The 25,984-nt window shown below is 43.1% G+C and overlaps 1 protein-coding gene across 1 annotated transcript; it reads right to left on the reverse strand.

Annotated features, from left to right (window-relative positions):
- Positions 1-1,428: 1,428 nt before the first annotated feature.
- LOC125319353 (Krueppel-like factor 9) lies at positions 1,429-25,080 on the reverse strand. Its single transcript, XM_048290457.1, has 2 exons — positions 24,627-25,080; positions 1,429-1,652 (listed from the first exon to the last, which is right to left on the reverse strand). Exons 1-2 carry the CDS (start codon positions 25,078-25,080, stop codon positions 1,429-1,431), a joined length of 678 nt encoding a protein of 225 aa, XP_048146414.1.
- Positions 25,081-25,984: the final 904 nt, after the last annotated feature.

A 25,984-nucleotide genomic window follows, 5' to 3' on the forward strand; every position in this document is an offset into this window, starting at 1 on the left:
AAGTCACCCATAACCTCTTTTAACATAGCAAAGATGGAATATTCAGATAATGACAATGATTTAAAGTTTTCTTTCAGTGATATTTTTGCTTCTCTTAAGGAGCAAAACATAGTTTTAAAATAAATATTGCCTTTCTCAGTATTTGATGTGTCATACATTATACAGGTACAATGCAAGGTACCTAGAGCAGCTTATGACACTAGAAATATTATGACACTTTCTGTGTTGTATTTCCAAATAGTTCATGGTTTTACCCCATACTCTACAGCAATAAGGAGATATGGGAGCCCTTTCAAAATGGTCTTGGCAATAATTTTAGCTGTTTTCATTAATAGAGTACTCTTAAAGAAATGTTTACTCTCTCCATATGCACCCACAACTACCATTGGATTTTGCAGGAGTTAGATAAGAATATAAAGAGAATAAATCTTTAAGGCAAGTATATAAAGAGAAAAAAACTTTAAAAGGAGCAGTTTATAAAGATAACAGCTGCTGTTATGCATCCATTCAAACAAAACACAGTAAAATAAAACACTGTTAGTGGCATTTCTATAGTAGAGTACTGTAGATATTGTCAAATGAAAGTATAGGGTTAACTGAGAGTTGTATTTTTTCTGCCCTCATACCCCTGCCACATTACACAGGCCGATTTCTATTTTTTCCAGGTAAGTAAACAATAGAGCTAAATACACGTGCTGTCAGTAAATGACTGAGCTGTTGTGACTTTCTTTGCTTTAAGTGTCTGCTTGAATTATACACTGGGAAAAGTGCATCTTATATTCAAAAGTATAGTTAATACAAAGTCAAATTGAAAAGACACGTTTACTTTAATGGGTTGTCTTGAGTATAAATTCACCTTGTTTTTGTGTATCAATCAGATGCTATTAGTAATGAATGCAATGTTTCTCTTAACTGCCTTTTTAAATGAAGGATCATTCTGAGATAGAAGTAACCCCACTTTTAAAATGTGCTATGGAGTTTTTACTTGAGAATTATTTAAGTGACTCAGAACATGGGTTTACTCAAGAAATTTTAAATACAAGCAGCATTACATTGTTCAACAAAACATGTCCATGACAGCAATCAGAAAGACCTTGGAATCACACTACTGTGGTGTCACAGGCCAAACCATCCAGTCAGACATATATACAACCGTGTCAATGCTTTCAATTACAAAAGAAAGTCATTGTCTAGACTAATCACCATCCCTTCACTAATTCCACAATACACTTGCTTAAGATCGTTGTTACTAGCAACGGGTGAGTAAGGGGTCACAGAGTACTTATTTTTTTTTAAACTTCAGCTACATGTGATTTCAAACTGTGAATAGAAACTGTGAACACCACGGCAGTGGACTGCTCTTGCATTATTCACCATGTCCTTGTTGTGTCTCTCTTCCTCACTCCCCTCCCCAGGCCAGTTCTGCCTTCACAAGGAGCTGGACTTTTTGGATCTCTTGATCATGCTGGGGTGAAACTCGGTGTGGCGCCGGGCATGCTTTGTCAGGTGGTCGCTCCGCATGAACCGCTTCTTACAGAGGGGGCATGGAAACTGTTTTTCACCTGTGTGGGTTCGGTAGTGCTGGGTAAGCTCATCTGAGCGACAGAACTTTTTAAGGCAGCTGGGCCACGTACAGGGGAATGGTCGCTCACCTACAGGGAGGAAAGGATGACAAGAAATTTAGGCAAGGGATATAAACACCAGCACATACAAGCTTTTCCGCAGGACAGCTTAGAAGCTAGAGAATATGCTGCTGAAGGAAAAAGCTGCCTTTATTTCTTGCCATGGTGTCAGTGTCTGCAGAACTGTTGATCACTTACTCCATCAGGTTGTAGTTTCACCTCTAGCAGAAGCCAAAACCCCTTTCAACTGTGTGAAACACACACTACTGCAGAACCTTACATGACTCTGAATGCTATGATAACAACAGATGAGCTCTGCCTATTCTTGTACATTTTTTATGTTGTGCTCACTTCAGTGGTTTGAGAAAGGAACACCACTATTATTCCTCTAATACTTCCATTCTGCTGCATAAAATAATCTGTAACCATTAGAAAAGAAGAAAAAAATCTCATCTAGGACAAGTAATTCCACTCTGGGAAGAATTGAGCAGGGAGGGGATTGGGAGACCTGTGCAGCCTCAGGGCTACAAATATGTACAGCAAAAATGTTGTGGCTGCAGAGAGAAAGCCTATGCTCCTCCTCTTTTCCTTTCCTTTTTGCCCAGAAATCCAAGCTGGTCCACAAAATAAAGGACTCCCCTCAGTCTTTTAGATGGCTGATTTAAGGGCAAGAAAATTATCTCGTTATTCACAGCTCTATCAATAAACATGTTTGCTATGATGGTAAAGAACAAAACCAAACATCTTTAACTAAAATACACTGCACCTGTGTTTTAAAGCAATGATGTAAGGAGTGAGCAGTATTCACTATAATTTCCCTAACACCCCAAATCCCTTCAGTTCACCTCTGCAGGTTGCATGAGCCTTGCATTGCTACAGACCAAATTCTTTCAGATCTGCAAAGATGACTGTGGTGGGTTGACCTTGGTTGGCTGCCAGATCTCCACCTGGCCACACTCTCATTTTCCCTCCTCAACAAGACAGCGTGAGACAATAAGATGGACAAGCTAATGGGTTGACAGTCAGACTACTTTGTCCCAAAATGACCAGCATTAGGTAGTTTTACCTAGATGAACAAAAGTTTGCATGCTAAGGCCTCTTAAGCCAGCCACAGCATTGTGGTGGCCAGTGAACCTATGTTACAAGGGACAGAGAGTTCTTGATTTACCAAAATATGGGCATTGATCTAATATCGACACCCAACTGAGACAGACAAAGACTCTCTAACAGTTTAGAGTTAAAAAGTGTATGTTTATTCCAGCGCCAGGCAGCTGCGTGGGGTAGCTCCCTAATACGCAGTGCAAAGTTATAAGCTAATACAAAGTCTATTTATTTACAAAACTTTTAAATATTCAAAATACAAATGCATATTTATAACATTGAAACCTCCCATTCTCCGCTTCGTATGGTAATTAGCTTAAAGTCATTAAGCATGTGTAGTATGCTTTCGGTGGTCTCGAAGATAAAGTAAAAGTAGTTTCCCTTGGTTTGACCTTTCTACCTTTCTGGGTTTTGACAATACAAATTACTTCTGGTGACCTTCCAGTTCCTCTCTTCGTGACTTCTGAGTAGGTTCTCAGGTGGGGGAAATTGGTAATTGTCTGCATTTCTTTAGATCTATTTATCAATGTTTCTGTTTTTCATTCTAAGCACAGCTAAACAAATATAAAAGTGACAAGCAATTAGTTATTTAACAATCAGTTACTTATATCTTAAAGCTTATTTCAGGTCCAGCTCTTCTTAACTAATTATTAACTTTTAATTAATTCCAGCTGGGCCATCTACTTTAACTAATTTCAACACAGCTAACCTTTACCTAAAATCTTAATGTTTTTTTAAAAATCCATGTTTCATTCTCAGTAAGACAAGTCCCTAGTACCACAAGAACCTCTTTAGGTTAGGGTGACCAGAAAGGCTTCTCCCAGGATGCATTGTTCTGTTATGGTAATCTACCCCTGTTCGGCTTTCCTGGTTGGCTGTTGGCCCTTGCCCCTCGCCACTCCCCCAGAGCTTCCCCATTGGTCCCCATTCCCTAGTCCTGCCTTTTCCCCGCCCCTGGATAAAACCCTGAGTTTTCCTGTGTTCTCGGTCTTTTGCCTCTGACTTGCTGACTTCGGCGGGGGGAAGACATGCAGACAATCAATGTGATTGATAAAGCAAGCTTCATTTATTGGCAATACAGAGGCACTTATATAGTGTGAGAGTACATGCTTATCAGTTCTTTAATTGGTTTAACCTTACAAAAGCGCATTCTTACTTCTACATAATTGGGTTAGATAAAAGACTACATTTGGCAAGCTTCTATTATTTATGTTTTGACTTGAGAAATCAAAGTTCTCCTCCCTTCTCAGGGTCAGTACATCTTATCAGCACAGCACTGTACCTCCTTAAAACTCCCTTTTAGTTCTCAGGCCTGTTTCTCACACAGGCATTTTCTCATGCAGGCCTTTGCTCATGCAGGCCTTTGCTTGTACAGCTCTTTTATTGATCTGTACCCTTCATCTTTCAACACCTCTGACCCTTCTACAGTGTGGAAGCAATAAATGCTCCTGTGGGAACCCACGCAAGGACCCTTCCTGCCTCTTTGCCACCGACTTTATACTGAAGCTAGCCATGTGTTTGTGCGTGCACGCGTGTGAGCCCACAGAGCCGGACTGAGACAGTAATACAGCATAGCCTGCTCCCAGTGCAATTTCTTTCCTCATCTCACAGCAAGACTGGCTCTTGGTCGAGGAAGAAGAAATCAGAAATAGTAAAATGCCAGTTTAGCCTGGTACATTAATCCAGGGCAGGGTGGAAACGTTACTGCAAGCAATTCTGGCCTGTGGGTCATTTTTTACATATTTCTTGGCTTCCTGCTGTATGTTTTTAAACATGATTGGAAGCCTTTCTGTATAAAAAAAATTAAAGCTTTATGTTTGCTCATATACACAAAGGCCATGATCACAGCTACAACCCAGGGCACTACTGGGAAGTGTGCACAACCATACAGAGTGCTTGTGTGATGGCACCATGCTAACTGCTCTCTTCTGGCTTTGTTTGATGTCCGTACATGATATTTGAGTCAAACATTTCACTTGTACTACCCTTTTACTATCTCATGGTTTCTGTCACAGCTTCTTGAAGCAGGCATCAGTAGGAGGTGCAGAAAAGCTTTCTAGATCTCCCAGGGAATGTAGGAGAAGTGATATAAATCCTGCATGTGTGGAGGCATCTAGTAAATGGCTCTATATCAGGTACCTAGGCTCCAGAGTAGTGGAAAAAGTTCAGACGTTCTGCCCCTTACCCAGAAACAACATTTCTTATACTCTACCTCAGGAAAGCTCTTCAGCCTGCAGAAATGACAAATTCTATTAGAAATTAGGTATCTAGGTTGGATAACAAGGTGCTACTGACATCTGTGCTCTAGTCAGACATTCCCCTCCCCTGCATGTTTTTCCCCTTACTACTGCTAAGGCTTGAAATGAGCAGAATAAACCCTTAATATGAAGTGGTTTTACAGATAGGCAAAGCCTTACAGAACAAGGGCCTTGTTGCCTTTGTAAAATCATAGCCGACTCCTTGTATTTCAGCTAAGTAGAAAAGGATTCTGGGAATGACTCAGCTGGAATGGAGGTGGAAAACGCGTTACATAACTGTAGAAAACAAGTTTTATAACCATCACGTGTTCACATCGTGGTTTATGGTGGTTGGTTTGAATTATATTTGTTTGGCTTTAATGGAATGTTACTGATAAAGGCCTAATTGCTTAAAAAGGCCTGGTTTTTGGAATAAACGAGCTCCCCTTTGCACCTGCCTGAGGACTCTGCATCACTTCTTATCACAACAAAGTGGTATTATGTACTATTTCCTTTGTTGCCTATATGCTTGTTTTAAAATAAGCTGTAGCTCGTTCAACCTATATTTTAATTGATGGAGGAATGGCCACTGAAGTATGAACAATACCTTAGAACCATATGCAATAGAATCTGAACAAGAGAGAAGACTTTATTCAAAAGACATATCCAGGGCAGCTTACAGAAGCAACAAATGAAACAAATTCATTTAAAGGTTATTGGAATAGGTATCTGTCCTGGGTTGCAGTGTATTCTATTACCATCCCCATCAGCCGTTGAAATCAGGTGGGGCAGTGTTTTCTTGCCTCCTCCCCCCAGACTATCTTGCTGTTAATGGCCCATCATTGTCCTGCCGCATGACTCATAGATAACTCCCTCCGGACTATCTTCTGTTAATGAGCCTAATCAACACTTGGCCTCATGACTCATTACCCCATTGTGAGATGCTCCACCCAGAGGGAGGAACCAAGCATCCCATCGTGGATATAAGCTGAGGCTGAACATCAGAGACAAGGCCTTTCCACTGGATTTCCAGAGGACAGGAGCTACACAGCCACCACTGGACCTTCTGAGGAAGAGCAGACCCTTTTTTCTACAGGATCACCGCTTCAGAGGACTGCAGCCACCATTCTACCAGACTGCTACCACCACCCTGCCTAACAGGGACTCAGGTTGTATCTTGACTCTGTCAGTTTGAACCAGTGTTTTCTTTTAGTTTTTTTTTCTTTCCTTTTCTTTAACTTCCCCATTAAATTGTTATTCTGACTTGGTGCCTCCCACTGGTTTGTTTTCAAACTAGTACAGTATCTTCAGAATTCCCATTCTTTGTCCTGTTTGCCATCTAGTGAGGAAGGTATCTTTTCAGCTTTTTACCAGCTAGGCTAGTAGTTTAATGCCTTAGAAAGCCTCGAGCAGCCTAGAGAGGTAGCACGGGCGATCTAGCCCTTTAGTAGCTCTAAAATCGGTACCTGTATCAGCTGCAAAGCAAATACCGTCAGCAGAAGCAAAGAGGGAGAAATATAGCTCTCTGCTCGCTCAATTTCCCGCAGTTAGAAGCTTTCAAAAGAAACAGACAACAAGAGATGTTCACAGGAGGATAGCAGAGCCAAGAGAGGGTGGGACCTCCCTTGATCTTCTCTTTTATTCGGAGAAGGGGAAAGGGGAGGACTGGGGGCGGACCCGGGGTGACTGGCCAATCAGACACTGCTAAAGAGTTTGAGTTACATTTGGTTTTGCCCGCCCTTAGAACAAAGGCGCTCCGAGCACATAGCAGAGGCAAGTGTCTTGGGGAGGGGGAGGGGAAGCTCAGAACAGGCAGCAACAATCTAGGACATAGTGGTGGACATAACAGTACAAGCTAACATCAGTTCTCCATAGATCTTTTCTGAAGTCTAAAGAACTCACACTTCTGCATCAGATCCCATGTGGATATAAAGCCATTGTGGATACTTTTGATTTCTGTTCTCTCACTCCAGTTGATCTTTTCTCCCTACTCCTTACATGCTCTCTCAAACTGAGAGTTTTTTATTCCTCTGCAAGTTTAAACTCTGTATCTAAGCTGGTTTTTATGAGCTGAGGCAGGGTTTCAGGAGGGTAGGGGCACAAGAAAAAAAGAATATAAAATGTGCATTAGTAGATTCATTAATAGCATAGGTATTATACCAAATATCCTGATTCATTATTTGTCTTCTCACTACAAGATGCTATTCTAGATGTAGATGACTAAGGTTAGGAGCTTCAGTTCAGTGGCTTTAACAAAGATGACTTAATTTAGACAAGCAAGTGATAAAGAAGTTCTGGACTTTCTTATTTTTCCAGAGGGAAAATTAAAAAGTTTGAAAAAGCTGAAGACAAAATTGATAAGCACATACTTAGGCTATTAAAGGCTGATAAAAGAAAGTGCACTAGGACTGGAACAAACTGATTTTCAGAAATTGATGGTGGTGTGGATGGAAGTCTGACCAAGATGAGCTGTTGGTTAGACTTGCTTTGTTTTTCTGGCTGACAGTAGTGAAGTTGGACACAGGTATGTTTGGGATCTATGTTAGCTAATGCAGAACAGTTTGTTATCAAATAATGCTTATGATACTGCTTCACACATTAACAAGGAAGCCAAATGAACTGTAGTTGCAATTGCATGAACGGACAGCTAATTAGACACCCTTGACTGACTTACAAAAGATACCATCAGGTACATGGTAGGACTGTGCTGCCTAGGATGCATAATAACAACTATATTAAGTATCAAAACTGAAGAATAGTTTTATGTGATGCACTGTCTGTACTCAATTCCCATTCTGTGTCTAGCCATGTAACATGTCATAGCTGTAACCATTATCTACTGCTACAGGGACTTCCATCTCTGCCTGCAGCACATACCCTAAAATCCAGAGGTAGAGAGCAGGGCTACAGCAGGGCTGGCCTCTTCCTACCAGGGATTTGAGGGAGATGATGGGAAAGAGGGAGATGGAAAAGCACACAACTATGGAAAACTGAAATAAGGAAAACTTTTGCCATCAGGCAAGAGTAAAACTAATTAGGAAAACAGGACTGTTTGCATGAAGCCAGAGGTGGGAAGGGGAGGGAAGAGAAAAAAAAGAAAAAAGAGTATTCCCACAGCTTCAACTCTGTGGTTCAAATAGGAGAATCTAGCATACCTTCTTGTCTTTGTCTTCCAAGATCCTTCTGAAGCTCTGTGGCTGCTGAAACTCAAACTTTCCAAATAAATCTTGGTATCCTGAAAATATCTGGTCCTGAACTACAATCCTTGACTTAGACATGACCACAATAAGCATTTTTTCTTTTCTTCTTGCTGTGAACCCACTCAGCCACCACTTCTGTGTTTCTCAGTGTCTCACAAAGTATCAAAGGTTCTGTAGATGGATGAGTGCAAAGAACATGGTCCAGCTTATTGCAGGAAAAAAGATGGACAGGCTTTCTTCCTTGCCTCAGAATAGCTGTTATCTCAGGTCTCTTATTTTTGTCTTCCAGTGTCCTTGTTTTTCCCACACACACTGAATGAGCAATTTCCTGTGGGACATTCAAAATCCAACATATTCTGATGAAGACAAATCTCACAGGCATCTGTACACGCACTTCTGAGCAGTGAAATTTCAAGCAACCTTTTTCCTCTTCTGAGAGAGCCCAAAATTGGATCATTAAACATGGTAACCAAAGCTACAGATGCTGGCGACAAACAGCACAGAGCAAGATCAGCAGTGAGGATGATATATATGTATAAAACAAGGACTTCTAGAACACTTAAACCTCAAACAGCTAGTCTTGCAACAGATTTAACAGACCCCTAATCAATGTCAGGTGATTACAGAATAGGCAGCAGATGAATAATTTGCATCAATAAGTTTATTCTACCTGCATTCAGGACTTAACACCACAGGTTGAATAAGTTGTTAAAAATGCCACATTCAGCAATCAGACTGCTCTGACATCCTCAAATACCTGTTCATGTAAGCAGCTGTTGAGTGGTGGTTTTGAGTTTCTCTCAAAAAAACCCCCAAACAAACAAACAAAAAAACCAAACTCAGATACAAAAATACCCACTATAATCCAGCTCTCCTGAACTGTTGAGAATCCTAGCTCACATCTTGAATCCACAAGGCTCAGTCTTGCTGCTACCCCCATCTGATACAGTGTCAGATGTAAGGAACATCCTTGGAGATTCTCTACTGTATTACATCCCTCCCCATATGCCTTAGAAAAGGTTTTATTTGGGGGATTGTGCTCCCTTATGTCTATTAGTTAGGGAACCTACCTAGGAGAGGAAAGAACTCATCTGAGACTTAAATTCACACTTTTCATAGCTGAGAGGAATATCCTCAGCAATGACTCTCAGGTACTCTGGGACAAGTCTCTATTTTTTTTCCTTTTCCATCTTTTCTCCATTTGAACTTCCTCCATTTTGCATTATTATTTAAATATTAACTGAACAATGGAGAGAGACCAACTCAGCATGGTGCTTAGGGCACTTACCTGTTATCAAGAAGGTTTAGGTTCCTGTTCCATCTAAATAATTAACTGCTTGTTAAAGAGGAACAGCTTCAACAAGGTAAGGAGCAGAAACTTTCTCTGATCAGAGGGGTCTCTTTCTAAACTCCACAAAGCAGGAACTTGAAAACTGGTCTTTCAGCTACTGATGGCATTTTCTAATTACTGAGCTACTGGGTATAATAGCATTATGGAACTTGTCCCCTTCCTCCTCTCTAGCACAAAGAGGAATAACTTGGTATAGGCACTTTGCTTCAGAAGAAGGTTCATGGCTAGGCATCCTGAGCAAAGATAGGACCATCTTTTTCTCCAGCCTAGAGTCAGACACTGAACTACCAACATGCTAACACAGACAGCCTTATGCACCGCTGGGGCTCACTCTTTCAAGTGCTTGGCTCTCCTGCATTTGTGTTGCAAAGGAAGACTTGTCTTTAGATTCCACTGGATGACCTGGCTCTGCAAAGATCAATGTTGCAAGCATCTGTGGGAATAGCTGAAAGTAACCACAGTCAACATGCCTGTAGGACCTACCACAACCAGGTGGACAACGGTTAAGCTCAGCTTGCTTAGAGCAAGCATTGTCCTCAATGCAGTGTACTCTTTTGTTCTCTGAAGATGTGGGTAAAGAAGGTTAAGTGGTGGTTATCTTATCAAAATGCTAATGTAGAGACAAGCTTAACACTTGTGGCCAGAAACACATGTGATGAAACTGAGGTACATTACTGGTCTCAATTTTATGTGTATTCAGAACGAGAATATAATTTTGATTATTTAATATTAATTCATTAGTCGATATTTCAGTGGACTCTTCAATATATTTATAGTGTTCTTAGGCTATTCACAGTCATCATAGCTTACATCCAGATGATAAACTACATTACCACAAATAAACATTTTAAGTGTGCTTTGTCATCACTGCCCCAGAGTTTGGCCTTTTAATCTCAACTTGGCTTCTGCCTGCTCCTCTGGCTGCAGGTTTGGGAGCTCTGTGAGGCAATGAATGACAGTGTGGTGCAGAACAGCACTGCAATTAATGAAGGGAAATGATAATTCCCACATGGCTAGGAGTGCAAGAGACACAAAAAACCACAGGTGATGCCTACCACATGGTCTTCAATATCATAACACAACAGCATGCAGGAACTCAATAGAGCTGCATTTTCAATACATTCATCTGGCAACAGGAGTTGCATCCTTATAGACAATGCCTGCTTACTGTTTCTCTCCTACATGTGTACTTCCTTACATGGATTGAATTAATATAACCCATGCAAGCTTTGTGGGGTGTTTTCCCCACTGTGAAACATATACTCACTTAACTTTATATTTTGAAACAGAAAAAAGCCCTCACAACTGAGTCAGGCAACACTGGACTTAATCTTTATGTTTTTTTGCCTACCTTGTTCAGTTAGCAAGGCTTCTAGTCAATATTGTCATATTTCTCCAATACCTGGAAATATGCCTATTAGAACCCTAAGAATTTGCATGTTTTTATAAATCCTTGAGAACAGGGTTTGCAGGCAAAGGTCTGGGTTTAGCAAATATGTCCTGCTGACTCCACTTTCTGCTCTTCAGTCTTATTGCAAAGGAATTGTCAATGTGTCACTGCATTATATAAATTTCATTTTATGTTCATATAAAATACTCAAAAAAGCTCAAGCAGAAGAATGCCAACATATATGTATGTGTACAGTCTGTCAATCTAGTGATAATATAGAATATAAATAGCAAAGAAGTATGACACTGAACTGTGCCATAAATCAAATCCCTCCTGATGGGAGAGAATTTTCTAAAAGTCCTTGCAAGGAGTTTCAAAGATAAACCGAGACTTTTCCTTGAGTTTCAATGCTTCCAGATAGTTGTTTATTAAGTCTTATCAGAGGAACAGAGCCACCAGCGTGACCCAGGTACAGCATAGAAGACAGAAAAGCAGGAGTGAAGTCTCATTATCAAGATTTACATGGCCTTTTAAAGATAATTTAACCAATAGTTACTAAAAACATATATTATTTTCACTTTCCTACCAATTATTCAGTAACATGGCCAGGAACTGTGGAATTCTCTATCCAATCATTCCAAACTAATTTTACTGCAGAACATGGAGTAGTAGAAGAAGAAGAAGGTTTAGAGAACAACAACAATCCTCCATTTTGATAATTTTTACTCTTATCTATTTACTACAAAGAGAAGCCCAAAACCTCTAAATTTTTCACCCTTTGACAATCTTACATAGTAGTCTATCACCTAATTCACACCACTGTATTTTCTAGTTCTTGTCTAATTGTTGGTAATTTTTTCCAAGGTTGGAGGTTAAAACAGTGTTGTTCAGGGGGGTAAGAACCCTTAAAAACAGGCAGAGAAATATTCTCGGCACTCTGGGTTCCTACAAAGTACAGTCATAGAATCATTTAGGTTGGAAAAGACCCTTAAGATCAAGTCCAACCATTAACCTAACACTGCCAAGTTCACCAGTAAACTGTATCCCTAATTGACATATCTACAGCCTGTTCCAATGTTTGATAACCCTTTTGGTGAAGAAATTTTTCATAATATTCAATCTAAACTTCCCCTAGTGCACCTTAAGGCTGTTTACTATCACTTGTTACTTGGGGAAAGAGACTGACACTCACCTAGCTACAATCTCCTTTCGCACAGTTGTAGAGCAAGGTCTCCCCTGAGCCTTCTTTTCTCCAGACTAAACAACCAAACTAAACTGATATGGCACCTGGATCAGTGGTATGATATCTATATAGCACCACTAATCAGTTGCTGTTTGTCTTTCTCTTCTACCAGAAATGCTCCTCAGATTTACCTTGTAAAATGGCCATCTGTGGATCCATGCTTCTGCCCACAACCTACTACTGAGTATCAGTTAGAGAAAAATGTCAGAAGAGTTTAAGGGTGTATCAATTGCTTAATGTTTGTTGGGGAAGATGAAACAGGAAAGCCTTATAAATATGATTGCCTGACAAAAGATTTTGGGAATATGAAAACTACAGGCAACATCGAAATGAAAGCCACTTTTGAAATACCAAGTCTTAGTTACTGAACAACTGGAAGACAATGGTATGGCCAACTGAAGGTAATCCCCTCTTGATGGAACAATACCCTCTGCTTGCAAACAGGTCCAAGGGTCAGAGCAGACCCTACTAGCTCAGCAGAAGGGGTCCAAAGAGTAGTTTTTAGAAGTTAAGATGTAACACTCTATGGTAATATAAGAACTCTTATAGGCTGTATGTAAATGCTATAGGATTTGTATCTTGTATTAGATTGGTTAGTGACAATTAGAATATTCAGTACAGAAGATGATTTATTGTATTGTAACCAGGACTTCAGACACTTCCTCTCTTGCTCTTACTCTTACTACTTCTTCCACTCTTGCTCTTACACTCTCTCTCTCTCTCTCTCACCTGCTTACTCTCTTGCTCTCTTGGGCCTGCTCAGAGCTGAGTCTGGCAGCTCTGAGCAGTGCCCCTATACCCACGCCCTTTGCAATAAACCGCCTGTGTCCCAAGATCAGACTTCAGAGATCTCTCGTCTCCGACCGTCCGTAACCTACAAATGTTACAAACTCTGTATTTTTTTGACCTGATTTACAAGATGGCAGTTGACTATAAAACCTAGTTAGAGGGAAAACTTCATACTACAGGATTTTTTGTGCATCTAACCTTAATTAAAAGCACCTGATATAGATGTGAACTTCCCACCAAATTGTAACACTAAATTTTGGGAAGTGTCTGGAATTTATACACACTGCTGCCATCTCTCCCCTAGATGAGTTAAATTCTAAAGGTCATGTAAGAGGCATCTCACAAACTAACACCATGGTACCTTCTCTATCCCTGTTTCTAACCAGGAGGACCTGCTATGAGATGCCATAAGCCCTTTAATTGGCTTGCATTCACACCATCATAGTAAGTGTACGTTCTTTATTTTATCCTGCCATTCTTTTCCTTTCTTTTGGTATTCTGTCCTTTGCTCAATGCTCCCTGCCCAGGCCTCCTGGCTGAGATTGCTTATTTGCTCTCATGTCTGTCTGTATTTATTTTCCCTGGAGATCCTCTGGTCTGCACATCTTCCTCTGTAAATTTCCCCCTCTCTCTCTCCTCATTTTGGAGGTCAACAGTAAACCTACATATTATTTGCCATATCAAACCTTTTAAACTACCTATTGATGCCCGAAAGATAGGCTGGAAATAAATCCCCATAGACCGATGTCTATAGAGCAGGTATTTGTTTATTGCAGCACTGGTGGTGAGGGGGATTTTTCCTCCTAACTCACCCGCCTTTGTCAAGTGCTGTGGTATATTTATACAGTAAATTTTGCTTAATGTTGCTATGTCATTACAGCATCATCACATACGCACCGGAACTAATTTACATAGCAGGATCTCATGGTTATTAGATAATTCCTTGCACTGCGCATGCATTTCCCCAATTTGGGGGTCTTTGGGGGTCTTTGATGAAGGCTTCTGAAGTCTTCTTCGCACTTGAACTTTTCAACTGTCTTTGGGGCACGCGCAGTTACGATGCTCTTCGGTCCATCTGGTCTTAACAGGCCTAAATTCTTTGTTTTGTGGCTTATTGGCTTTGCACTTGCCAATTTCTCATTAGTACTACACTTATCTATCTCTAAAACTATACACCTGGTAAGTTTCTTGGTTTTGGTTTTTTTTTCTCTTTTTTTCTATTCTGCATATAAGCAACTAGTTAACTATATATTAGCCATTATATTGTATAAAAAGTTATTCATATCAAATCATATGGGTATCAAAAGTTATGATTCAGGTTATATAAGCATCAGGTTAGAGGTATAGAAGTTATGATTCAGGCTACATAAGTATAGAAGGCTATGCTTCAGGTTAGATTGATAAAAAGTCATGATTTAGGTTATATTGATATTAGGTTACATAGATATCTTATAACCCAAGCTATATAAGCACTTTGTTACTTTGACCTAAGTTATATAGACATCACTATTTAAAGAAGCCTTTGCATTTTCAAGATAATCCTCTGCATATCTGCTCTTACTTCCAGGGCTCTGGTTTTGTACACGTTGCCTATGTCTGGGCCTTTTTCTATGCTCAGAAAGTCCTCAGGGGAAGTCTGCAAGACTTGCACATGCCACCTCAGTACTCAAGACTGTCGTGCAGAAAGACCATTCTTGTAATCTATACTGCTATTACCAAACTTGATCAGAGTTTATCTGTCCTATTCTCATAATACTACCTCAGTATTATTGAGACTACGGTAAGATTACTTCATATTTCATGTCCCCCACCTGCCCTCCTGACAAACAGCTTTTGGCTTGTGAGCTTTGGGATAACACCATGTTTTATCTTCTACTCGAAGTGCCACATATCTCAGAGATGCTATGGGAAATAGCTCATACAATATTAATAGTGTTCCTGTCCAAGACATCAGAATTTAAATAATAAATTCCATGTTACTTAGTGATAAGATAGGAAGGAAGTTTAGTTTCAATGATAGGCTTGTCTTTGTATTACAGGCTTTTGCAAGGTAATAAATTTTGATTTTGGATATACATCCAAGATAGAGAGAAGAAGTACCTGATTATATCACAGAAACACAGAGTCTGGCAAGAAATTAAAAGCCTACCCTCTGGAAAAGAAGATAATTCAGACTTCCTTAGCTTCCTCCTGCAAATCCTCTTCTAAGTTATACTGAATTCAGTGGGAATGGTGGCACAACCAAGGGCTGCTTGTTTAAGTATGATGTACAGTACCATCCACTGACTTTTCTTTTTAAGATCACCACAGAAGACAGCCTTAGATGGATGTGCTGAGTGTAGCTGGGATGGAGTTAACTTTCTTCATAGCAGCCCAAATAGTGCTGTGCTTTGGCTAGAACCATGTTGATTACATGCCAATGTTTTGGCTAGTACTGAACAATGCTTGAACAACATCAAGGCTGACTCTCCAAATCCCCCACCCGGCTCAAAGGCCAGTAGGCTGGGAGTGGGCAAGAGGCTTCCCAAGTAACCATTACATGTGCTGAGGCCCTGCTTTCCAGGAAATGGTTAAACACCTGCCTACTGATGGGAAATAGAAAATTAATTCCTTATTTTGCTTTTGTTTTCCTTATTCAACTGACATCTCAATCCACAGGTCTTCTTGCCTTCCTTCTATTTTCTACCCATTCTTCAGGAGAGGGGAATGAGAGAGGCAGGTTAGCTGATGGCTGGAATCGATCCACTGCAGCGTTCTGGAAATTTAGCTAGACTCAAAGGTTCAAGAAAACAGTTTTGGACTCTGAAATACATAGTGCCTTTGTACCAACAGGTTTAGAGAATTACTAGTAAGATAAAGACCTTTAACCTCTAAACATCAAGTTTTTTAACTTTATTTCCTCTTTCATGTCTAATTTTCTTTTAGCTGATCAAATATGGTACAATTTTAAGATTGAGCCATTCAGAAACAAAAGTTCTCTTCACCCATCTCTGGGAGCATTTCATCTCTAAGAACAGAGGCCCTTCTCCTTCCCTGGGAGCAAAGGGTCTTCCTCATCTTCATCTTTAGGACTATCTCTGGGAGCATCTCTCGGAACTGAGGTTTTCTCCTTTCCCATTTGGAGCAAAAGTCCTCATCACTTCCATCTCTCCCTGTCCAAACTTCTCATGAAATTACAGCTGCGTCAGCATCTGCCTATCTCAGCGCAGGTGCTTTTGCTTACGAGTTGAACACTCCACCCCCCATATCTTCATGAAATTACAACGGGATACTCTGATATATCATAGCTTCACAACAGACTTTCAGCTTTAAGCATCTCTTCTTTCTCTTCCCTCAGGTTTTCAGCTCTTCACAGCACTAAAAGGGTTAATCTCACCTCGGCCTTGCAGCTGTGTAGCTTATCGGTGTTGGTCACCTGACCTCTGTCGGACAGCGGTGCCGCGTTTGCTGAAATCTTGGCCGCAGTGGAGGGGGGGGGAAGCCGAGCCACTCCAGCTGCCCACAGCCCTGCTGGGGGGGGGTCATCCTGGAGCCGTGGCCCTGCCTGGCCTGGCCCGAGCAGGGGCTGGGCCCACTGGCCCCCGCTTGGGGCCCGCAGCCACCTGTCCCAGCGCCGGAAACAAGAGAGAGGTTGGGGAGGGAGTTTGTCTATTCGTAAGTGTGTATCACAGAGGCGGTCACAACTTTAAGTGGCTTAAAGACTTGTCCATATTCAAACTGGCCAGCTGATCGGTTCTATCAGGTCCCAGAGGAAGCTGTAAGCACCCCTTGGCAAGGACATCCCTTCCGGGACTATGCTTGCTAACCTATGACAGGTGCGAACCAAAGTCCTAAAGCCATTGTCCAAGATTGAGAGACTGAGGTTAAATATTAAAATATTATAAAATATTTTTAAAAATAGACCAGGAAATTTTTAATTGATAGCTGTGTACCTACTTCAACTAAAGTCTACAAAGCATCAAGAAACCAAATTGATGGCCTGACTAAGAAGTGGAAGGTAGATGGAAGGGATTAAAAAATCTGATATAAATGAGGATGGAGTATTAACACACTGCAATATGTAGTTATGAATAACTCTGGAGGCTCAATCAAATCCAACTGTTGTTATAGAATTGTTCTACCATTTATAAAAAGTAATTATCATTAGCAGCATCATTTAGTATTTTGTTTGGAACAGTATTAATTGTTCACATTAGAAAGCTCTCAGAGTTTATTTATTGCTGCATTTTTGGAATGTTTTTAATCACACAGAACTACAGTGAAAGTATGTTAGTGTGTCCAAGTTAAGCATTTAATACTTGGAGTTATGTGTCACACACAAGTGATTGGCCTTTGCTAGCCTCATACCCCTTCAGAAGATACTTAGAACTATATTGCATATAGCAAGCAGTGTGGGTTGTACAGTATATTAATTTTCATGTTAACACCCAAAATGCTATCCTAGTTGATGTCTATTTTGGTCCCCATATCAGGGTGGGTATCCGAGCACTAAATGGAAGTGATATTAATATATCTCCCTTGTCACTTGTGAGCTAATGTTTTGCAAGACATCAGTTACCTTCAGCCTCCAAAAGAGGATTTGAGCTGAAATATTTGAGTTGTTAACACAATAATCCCTAGGGTACGTAGTTGTGGGGGCTCTCCCCCTGCCATGTAGTCCTGGGAGAGGGGCCCTGGGGGGGAGGCACGGGGTTTCCCTACCCCTGGTCAGCCTCGTTCCCCATTGGTTGTTTCGTGTTCCCCTGCGCAGGCAAGGACCCTCGGGTCCCGTGATTGCAACAGTTCCTCGGCAGATCCTCAGCCATGCGGCTGGAGAAATAAACATCTCTGAAACATCTATCAAGAATCGGTCCATATATATTTCTTTTCCACGGGCCTCACTGATTGATATGCGTGTTACAGCACCCCCACTGTAACACGTAGTGAGGTTATTTAAAGGTCAGAACTGACCATCTTCTTTTCTTGCTCATGAAGACAGTCTTAATTCCACCTAAACAGAGTCCACCACTGAATAACATCCAGTAATCCTCCTGACCTCTTCAGTCAAGCATATAACAAATCTCCTAGTAGGGCATAGGTAGATAACCAGCTCCAGGTCTCTTCCTTTGCAATACAAATATAGCTAAATGAACAGGGAAGTCAGAGCAATAGAAGTTTAGCCAATGTTCAGATTTGACCATGCCCTATTCAGACAGCACTAAAGCAATAACTTGTAACATGTTCCCTCTGTGATAAATTAATTTTTTACTTTACCACTTACTATCACTGCCAATATACAAAATTCAGAAAAGAAGTCATTTACAAAACAGATATAAAGCATGTGGCAGTGTATTTCCTTTGATCCATGCTGTTCCTTACTCATACACAACCCTTTAATCTAGATGTCCTGGTTTAGGAGTGGTATTCTCCAATTTAGTGTTCCCACTGAGAGCACTCCAAACCATGCCCCCCTCCCCTGTTTTGGCCTGGAGATGAGAATTGGAGGCACAAAAAGTAAAGATCATGAGTTAAGAACAATTTACTGGAAATAGCAATGAGATAAGAAAACAAACAATATTAATAACAAAAGTGTACAAGAGAGGCAATCGATTCATATGCAAATACTCACCACTACACCACCCAGAGCCCAACAATACCCAACCCATGCCATGCTACCCTGACCAGGAAGAGATCCCTTCCCCATCCCCAGAAAATTATGTGAGGTGGTATAGAATAACATCTGGGTCCTAGCCATGCCTCTCCTGGCTACTGCAAAAATTAACCCCATCCTTGCCAGAACCAGGACACTAGAGAAATTTTTAAAAAGTCTACAATTACTATGGTCTTAATTGGTAGGCAGAACCAGAGGAAATAAGATTTGCTGGTATTAAAGAACACAGTCTTATGAATGAAGACCTTGTGAAAAAGTCATCTCAGCTGAGATTAGTTATGATAACAGGAATAGCTGAGCAGAGAAGCCAATTCCACATGGACAGTTGTGGAGGCTGGTGGGCCTGCTGGACAAGGAACGAAGGGAGTCCTATGGTAGGACAAGTCCTAGGTTCCTTTCTAGGTTAGGGTGACTGAAAAAGCTTCCCCCAGAATGCTCTGTTCTGTTATGTTAATGTACCCCAGTTCTGCTCCCCTGGTTGGCTCCGTTGGCTGCTCCACTCCTTGTTATCTTATACGCCACATCACCACGCCCTCAGAGTTTCCCTATTGGTTCCCTTACACTGACCCCGCCTTAATACTGCCCCTTGCCCTCAGATCATTGGTCCCTGATGCTCTCTCCGCTCCCCTATATAACCCTGGACCCCTCATTGTTCTGGCTCTACTTCTCTGGAGCCTTGCACGAGTGTGGCTGCAATAAACCCCTCCCGTAGGACCCCATGCGAAGACCCTTCCTGCTCCTTCATCATCGGACTGCTTTGCCAGCTATCTGGTGTGTGTATGTGTACATGTGTGTGCAAGTGTGGTGGCTGCACTGAACGGCTTCCTCCTGGAGACGCTTTTGGGAAGGTCGCGGCACTTTAGCATCCAACTCCGCCGCGACAGACAGGGGCTAAATCCTCTAGGGAGTACAAGTCAAACTAATGGTATAATTTTCCAAAGTAACCTATGTCCCTGAAGAAAGTGTCTTCCATGAAGAGTCTGTGGGGCTGACACAGGTTTTTAAGTCACATACTTTTGAACTTTTCCCCTTAAGTTCATTTGGTCCTTCACCTGCTTGAGAGGCTCTGCCAACAAAAGCCAAAAGGTGTAATTTTTCACTGTGCATGGGAGACATGACCTTCCTTAGCAAGGAGCTAAGATTTAACAGTTCACTTCACATAGCCCAGAACTGAGACAGAGTATGGTGCCAACATACAACACAACTTCAGTGCTCAAGCCATTACTAGGATCTTGAAATATCCAGTTTCCCTGGCATGAAACAAAGATACTAAGGGCTATCAAAACACAGACTGCAAAACTGATGAATTAAAACTGGCTTCAAAAAGGTAAAAACAGTAGTTGAGCATTATCAAATACACATCCTTTCAAAGAACAGCAGGATAGATTTTATTTTTTAACCCAGGGTGACTGATTTATTTTTAGAAAATGGGCCAAATATCTTTACAATTGCAAGTGAGCAAAATGCCATTAGTGTCTCTGAAACTTGCTAATTTATATGAGCAGAAAATTTGCCTCTGTGTTCTTTCAGAGCTTAATATTCTGAAAAATAGCAAGGATTTCCTTACAGTCAAAACATGCTCAGCATCTTTTTATAAAGCTGCTCTGCCACAGCCAATATCTGCAGTAAACATCTGCACTGGGTTTATATGGCAAGGTTCTGGTAGTGGGGGAGGAGGGGGCTGCACGGGTCGCCTGTATCAGGGTCTTCCCCTGTGCCAAACAGAGATGGTTTCAGCCAGCTCCAAAATGTACCCACCACTGGCCAAATATGAGCTAATCAGCAATGTTGGTAGCACCTCTGTGATAACATATTTAAGAAAGGGTAAAAAAATGCTGTGCAGCAGCTGTGAGAGAGGAGTGAGAAAATATGTTGTAAACAACCCTGCAGACACAAGGGTCAGTGAAGAAGGAAGGGAAGGAGGTGCTCCAGGCACCTGAGCAGAGATTCCTTGATGGAACTATGACCTGAGGTGAGGAGTCCATGCTGGAACAGTCTGTTCCTGATGGACTCTACCCCACAGAAAGGACCCATGCTAGAACAGTTCTCAAAGGACATTATCCTGTGGGAGGGAGCCCACGCTAGAGAAGGGGAAGTGTAAGGAGAAAGGAGCAGCAGAGATGACAGTTACAAACTGACTGCAACCCCTCTTCTACATCCCCCCCTGTGCCACTAGGGATGGGGAGTAGGTAGAGAAGCCAGGAACGAAGGAGTGAAGGTGAACCTGGGAAGAATTAGGTGTTAGTGTTTGAGGTTGTTATTTATTTTTAAAATTTTGGGTTTTTTTCCTCAAAGTCCTACTCTTATTTTTAATTGGCAATTAATTAAATTAATCTTCATGGGTTCATGTCATGGGTTAGCAAAGCATAGTCCCGGAAGTGATGTTCTTGCAAAGGGGTTCTTACAGCTCCTCTATGACCTGACAGAACCTATCAGATGGTCAGTTTGAATATGGACAATTTTTTAAGCCACTTAAAATTGTGACCACCTCTGTGGTCCACATTTAAGAATAGACAAACCCCGGGCAGAGCTCTCTCGTTTCCGGCGCTGGGACAGGAGGCTGCGGGCCCCGTGTGGGGGCTGGCGGGCCCGGCCCAGGCCCTTCTCAGGCCAGGCCGGGCCAGGCCACAGCCATCCTGGAGCCAATGGGCCCTGTTCCACCTGCGACCTCCCCACAGCCCTGCTCTGTGCAGACAGAGCAGCCCGGCTCCTCCTCTCCAGTGCAGCCAAGATTCAGCCGAAAGCTGCCCACCGCTGCCCGGCAAAGGTCATGTGACCAACAGCAATAAGCAACACTTCAGCTGCAAGGCTGTTACAGTGCAGATACTGTAATACGCGTATCAAACAAGGAGGGCCGTAAAAAAAAAATATATATGGACCGATTCTTGATAGATGTTTCAGAGAGATGTTTATTTTCTCAGCTGCATGGCCAGGGACTGCCGAGGAACTGTTCAATCACGGGACCCGCACAGGGGAACACAAAACAACCAATGGGAAACGAGGCCGACCAGGGGCTAGGGAAACCCCGTGCCTCCCCCCAGGGCCCCTCTCCCAGGACTACATGGCAGGAGGGAAGGGACCCCAACACAAGGCCTGGGTGAGATTAACCCTTTTAGTGCTGTGAAGAGCTGAAAACCTGAGGGAGGAGAAAGAGGAGATGCTTAAAGCTGAAATTCTGTTGTAAACCTATGATATATCAGAGTACCCATTGTAATTTCATGAAGGCATGGGGGGGTGGAGTGTTCAACTTGTACTTGAGAGCAAAAGCACCTGCACTGAGATAGGCAGATGCTGAAGCAGCTGTAATTTGATGAGAAGTTTGAACAGGGAGTGATGGAAGCAATGAGGACTCTTACTCCACATGGAAAGGGAAAGACCTCTGTTCCTAGAGATGCTCCCAGAGATAGTCCTAGAGATGAAGATGAGGAAGACCCTTTTCTCCCAGGGAAGGAGGAGGGCCTCTGTTCTTAGAGATGAAATGCTCCCAGAGATGGGTGAAGAGAACTTTTGTTTCTGAATGGCTCAACCTTAAAATTGTACCCCAGTAATTCAAGAGTGGACCCTCGAAAGCAGTTGTGGGAAAAGCTGCAAGTCGTGGGAAGGGACTTGCATGCGAGCAGAGAACCAACCCGGGCGGCTGTCTCATTGTGATAATGTGTTCATAGCATGGGCAAGAGAGACTCCTCTTCCTAAATGGACTGAACAAGGTTATTATGGAAGTGGTAAACAGACTGAACATCTGAAGGGTTGTCTTTTTACATTGTCAGTGGGAGAATGGAGAAAGGTGGGGGGGGAGGAGAAGTGTTATGAAGGTGTGGTATGATTTTTTTTTCCCTCTTTCTTCTTTTAGGTCTGTTAATAAACTTCTTTATATTCTTTCAAGTTTGGTGCCTGCTTTGCTTTTCTCCTAATTCTTACCTCACAGAAGGTAAACAGTAATGAGTATTTTGGACCAAACCACAACACAAGTAGAGTCTGTTCTGCCCATGAATGTAATTGGGAAGCAATCTCCTTGTCCTTATCTTGATCCATGAGCTTTTCTACCTTATTTTCTCCCTCTCTCCTGCTGAGAAGAGGAAGTGAGAACAGCTAGGTAGGGATCTGGCAGCCAGCCAAGGTTAATCTACCACATCATCTATAATGAAGATGATTGTCACATAACTACAAAAGTTATGTACTGAGGCACTGGATCAGAAAGTCCAATTCAAGAAGCTCATAAATAAAAGATACACAGTAATTTTGGAATATGTCACTGTCAGTTTCTCTTCAAACAGATCCATTTACCTAAAGTGTATTCCACTTTCCAAAGGTTACTACCTTTAAAAAAAAAAAAAAAGATTTAACAAGATTTTCCACAAGATCTGCTGTCATAGGTTAGCAAGCTGAGTCTCGGAAGTGATGTTCTGCTTACTGCTTCCCCATGACCTGACAGAACCTATCAGCTGGCCAGTTTGAATATGGACAAGTCTTTAAGCCACTTAAAGTTGTGACCGCCTCTGTGATACACACTTACGAATAGACAAACTCCCTCCCCCAAGCTCTCTCTCTCGTTTCCGGTGCTGGGACAGGTGGCTGTGGGGCCCGTGTGGGGGCCGGGCCACGGCCATCTTGGAGCCATGGGCCTGTTCCACCCGTGGAACCCCTCCCACTGCCTTGCTGTGGGCAGCCGGAGTGGCTTGGCTCTCCCCCCTCTCCACTGCGATAAGCAAAATTCCAGCTGCAAGGTCGAGGTGAGATTAACCCTTTTACTGCTGTGAAGAGCTGAAAACCTGAGGGAAGAGAAAGAGGAGATGCTTAAAGCTGAAATTCTGTTGTGAAGCTATGATATATCAGAGTATCCCGTTGTAATTTCATGAAGATATGGGGGGTGGAGTGTTCAACTCACAAGCAAAAGCACCTGCGCTGAGATAGGCAGATGCTGACGCAGCTGTAATTTCATGAGAAGTTTGGACAGGGAGAGATGGACCAGATGAGGACTTTTGCTCCAAATGGGAAAGGAGAAACCTCAGTTCCTAGAGATGCTCCCAGAGATAGTCCTAAAGATGAAGATGAGGAAGACCCTTTGCTCCCAGGGAAGGAGAAGGGCCTCTGTTTTTGTTTCTGAACAGCTCAACCTTAAAATTGTACCCCAAAAATTTCAAGAGTGGACCCTCGAAAGCAGTTGCAGGAAAAGCTGCAAGTCGGGGGAAGGGACTCACATGCGAGCAGAGAGACTCCTCTTCCTAAATGGACTGAACAATATTTGGAAGTGGGCGGCTGTCTCGTTGTGATAATGTTTTCATAGCACGAGCAAGAAGAGACTTCTCTTTCTAAATGGACTGAACAAGGTTATTATAGAAGTGGTAAACAGACTGAACATCTTAAGGGTTGTCTTTTTACATTGTCAGTGGGAGAAGAGAGGAAGGTGGGGGGAGGAGGAGAGTTCTGAAGGTATGGTATAATTTTTTTTTTCTTTCCCTTCTTTTAGGTCTGTTAATAAACTTCTTTATATTCTTTCAAGTTTGGTGCCTGCTTTGCATTTCTCCTAATTCTTATCTCACAGAAGATAAACAGTAATGAGTATTTTGGACCAAACCACTACACCTGCTCTTCTGCTCCCTGCCTTTTTCTTCCTTGGGTTTTTTTTCCATTAACTGCTGGCCCTTTCACACCAGGAGTATTGGAGGAGCTGAGCTGGACTCTCCCTTGAGGATTCGGGAAGCCCACATGGGTGCGGAAGGACGAGCCACGTCCCGCTGCTGCAGCCCCGTCCACAGCAGCCAGCCCCACTCTCACTCCCCGTGGTGGTAGGCAGCTTGTTTAACGGCCGCTGGCCTGGCAAACACAGCACCCGACCAAGCCGCGCTATTTTAGACAATCCTGAGAGATCTCGGCCAGATTTACTGTGCCACCGATGTAGGGCTCACACGGGACCCCCCTTCACAGGGTCCCCACGCAAAGCATTGGAGGGGAAATAAGTGATATTGTGGCAAATGATTCCCAGAGGGTTCATCAAGCAGCTCCCGCGCGCCCCGCCCCCCTTCCTCGTGCACCCGCGGCTTGCCTGTATGCATTCGGTAGTGTGCTTTCAAGTGGGAGGACTTCCCGTAGACCTTGTTGCAGCCACTGTAGGGACACTTGTGCCGCTTCTCAGACACTAACTTCTCTTTGAGGGGCACGGTGTTGCGCTGCCCTGGTGCTGAGTCGCGTGCCGGGCTCAACCCAGGCTCTGTGGTCACGTCACTGTCAGAGCCTATGTCCTCGTCTGGGCTCTCCATGTTGCCGCTGCACACAGAAGGGACGGGCAGGGCCCGATACTTGTTCAGCTCCAGAAGGCTCTTGGCAATGGTCACCAAGGTGCAGTAGTCCTTCCAAGCGTCACGGGGGTCGCACAGATCCTTCCCCACCTGCTCCTCACCTGGCCCTTTCAACTGTGCTGCCTCGGGCATGGCCGAGCGGTTAGAAATGGACACCAGGCACTGGGCAGCCACGAAGTCCATGTACGCGACGACCGACATGGTACGGGAGCAGCCCCGCACTGCCTTGCACAGTCCCACTTCCGATGCTGGCTGTGCTTTGCCAAGTTCCCGGGGGACAGGTGTCACCTCAATACACTCCCTTGGGGCCTGCCGTACTGTCGCACCAAGTGTTGCAAGCCATGGTCTGCCAACCGCTGGAGGGTTAGTCCAGTATTGGGCAGCGTGCCACTGGGACAAAACTCAGAAACACAGCTGCCGGAACCAACCTCGAGTAGTTCACTGGGGGACATTTAATGAAAGAAAACGTGAGGGGAAAAAAAAATTCAGATTTCCCTTACAGCTCGTCTTTCACCTCTCGCCCCCCCACCCCTCCCCCCCATCAGGCAATCAGCACATGGAGGGAAGTGCTGAGGAACAGCGCTTTGCTGCCTGCATGGCGCCGAGGCGCGGCCGCTAGTCGAGAGGAAACTGCTGGCTGCCCCGCGCACTCCTGCTCAGGAACAGCCGTGACGAATCCCATCACGTTAGGTTCGGAGCTTCCCTGATCGGCCAACAGACAGCACAAGTCAACTCCGTTTACCTTCTTACTTCTTTGACTCAGATGAGCCTTTTTGCATGGAGGGTGTGTCCACCAGGCGGCAGACTCGCCAATCCCTGTGCTTTTTCCCCAGACCGCGTGCTAGTCTGAGTGCCTTGGCGTGCCCGTTTAAAAGGGCGATGATGCAAGGGGAGCGAGACGAGGGGATTCATGTCTCCCATGTGGCTCCCTTGTCACAGCCTCTCCAAGTTTCGATTCGCATCACCGACCCCTCGCCCTCCTACGTGAGGGGTGTGTGGTCCTGTCATCAGGCTGCAGGGAATCCCCGGGGCGGCCGTGCGGCATCGAGAGGGTTAAGCATCTCACTAGAAGTCCTACAGTCCCAGGAACCAGCCAGCTAATGAA

This window comes from Corvus hawaiiensis, chromosome W (genome assembly GCF_020740725.1).
Source record: "Corvus hawaiiensis isolate bCorHaw1 chromosome W, bCorHaw1.pri.cur, whole genome shotgun sequence".
NCBI lineage: Eukaryota > Metazoa > Chordata > Aves > Passeriformes > Corvidae > Corvus > Corvus hawaiiensis.

What these genes read in the sequence shown, in the direction of transcription:
- LOC125319353 (XM_048290457.1), bottom strand. Translation starts at nt 25,080, where the DNA reads ATGTCGGTCGTCGCGTACATGGACTTCGTGGCTGCCCAGTGCCTGGTG. An exon ending in ACACTACCGAATGCATACAG is followed by an intron (nt 1,653 to 24,626) that starts GCAAGCCGCGGG and finishes TCCTCCCTGTAG; the next exon opens with GTGAGCGACCATTCCCCTGT.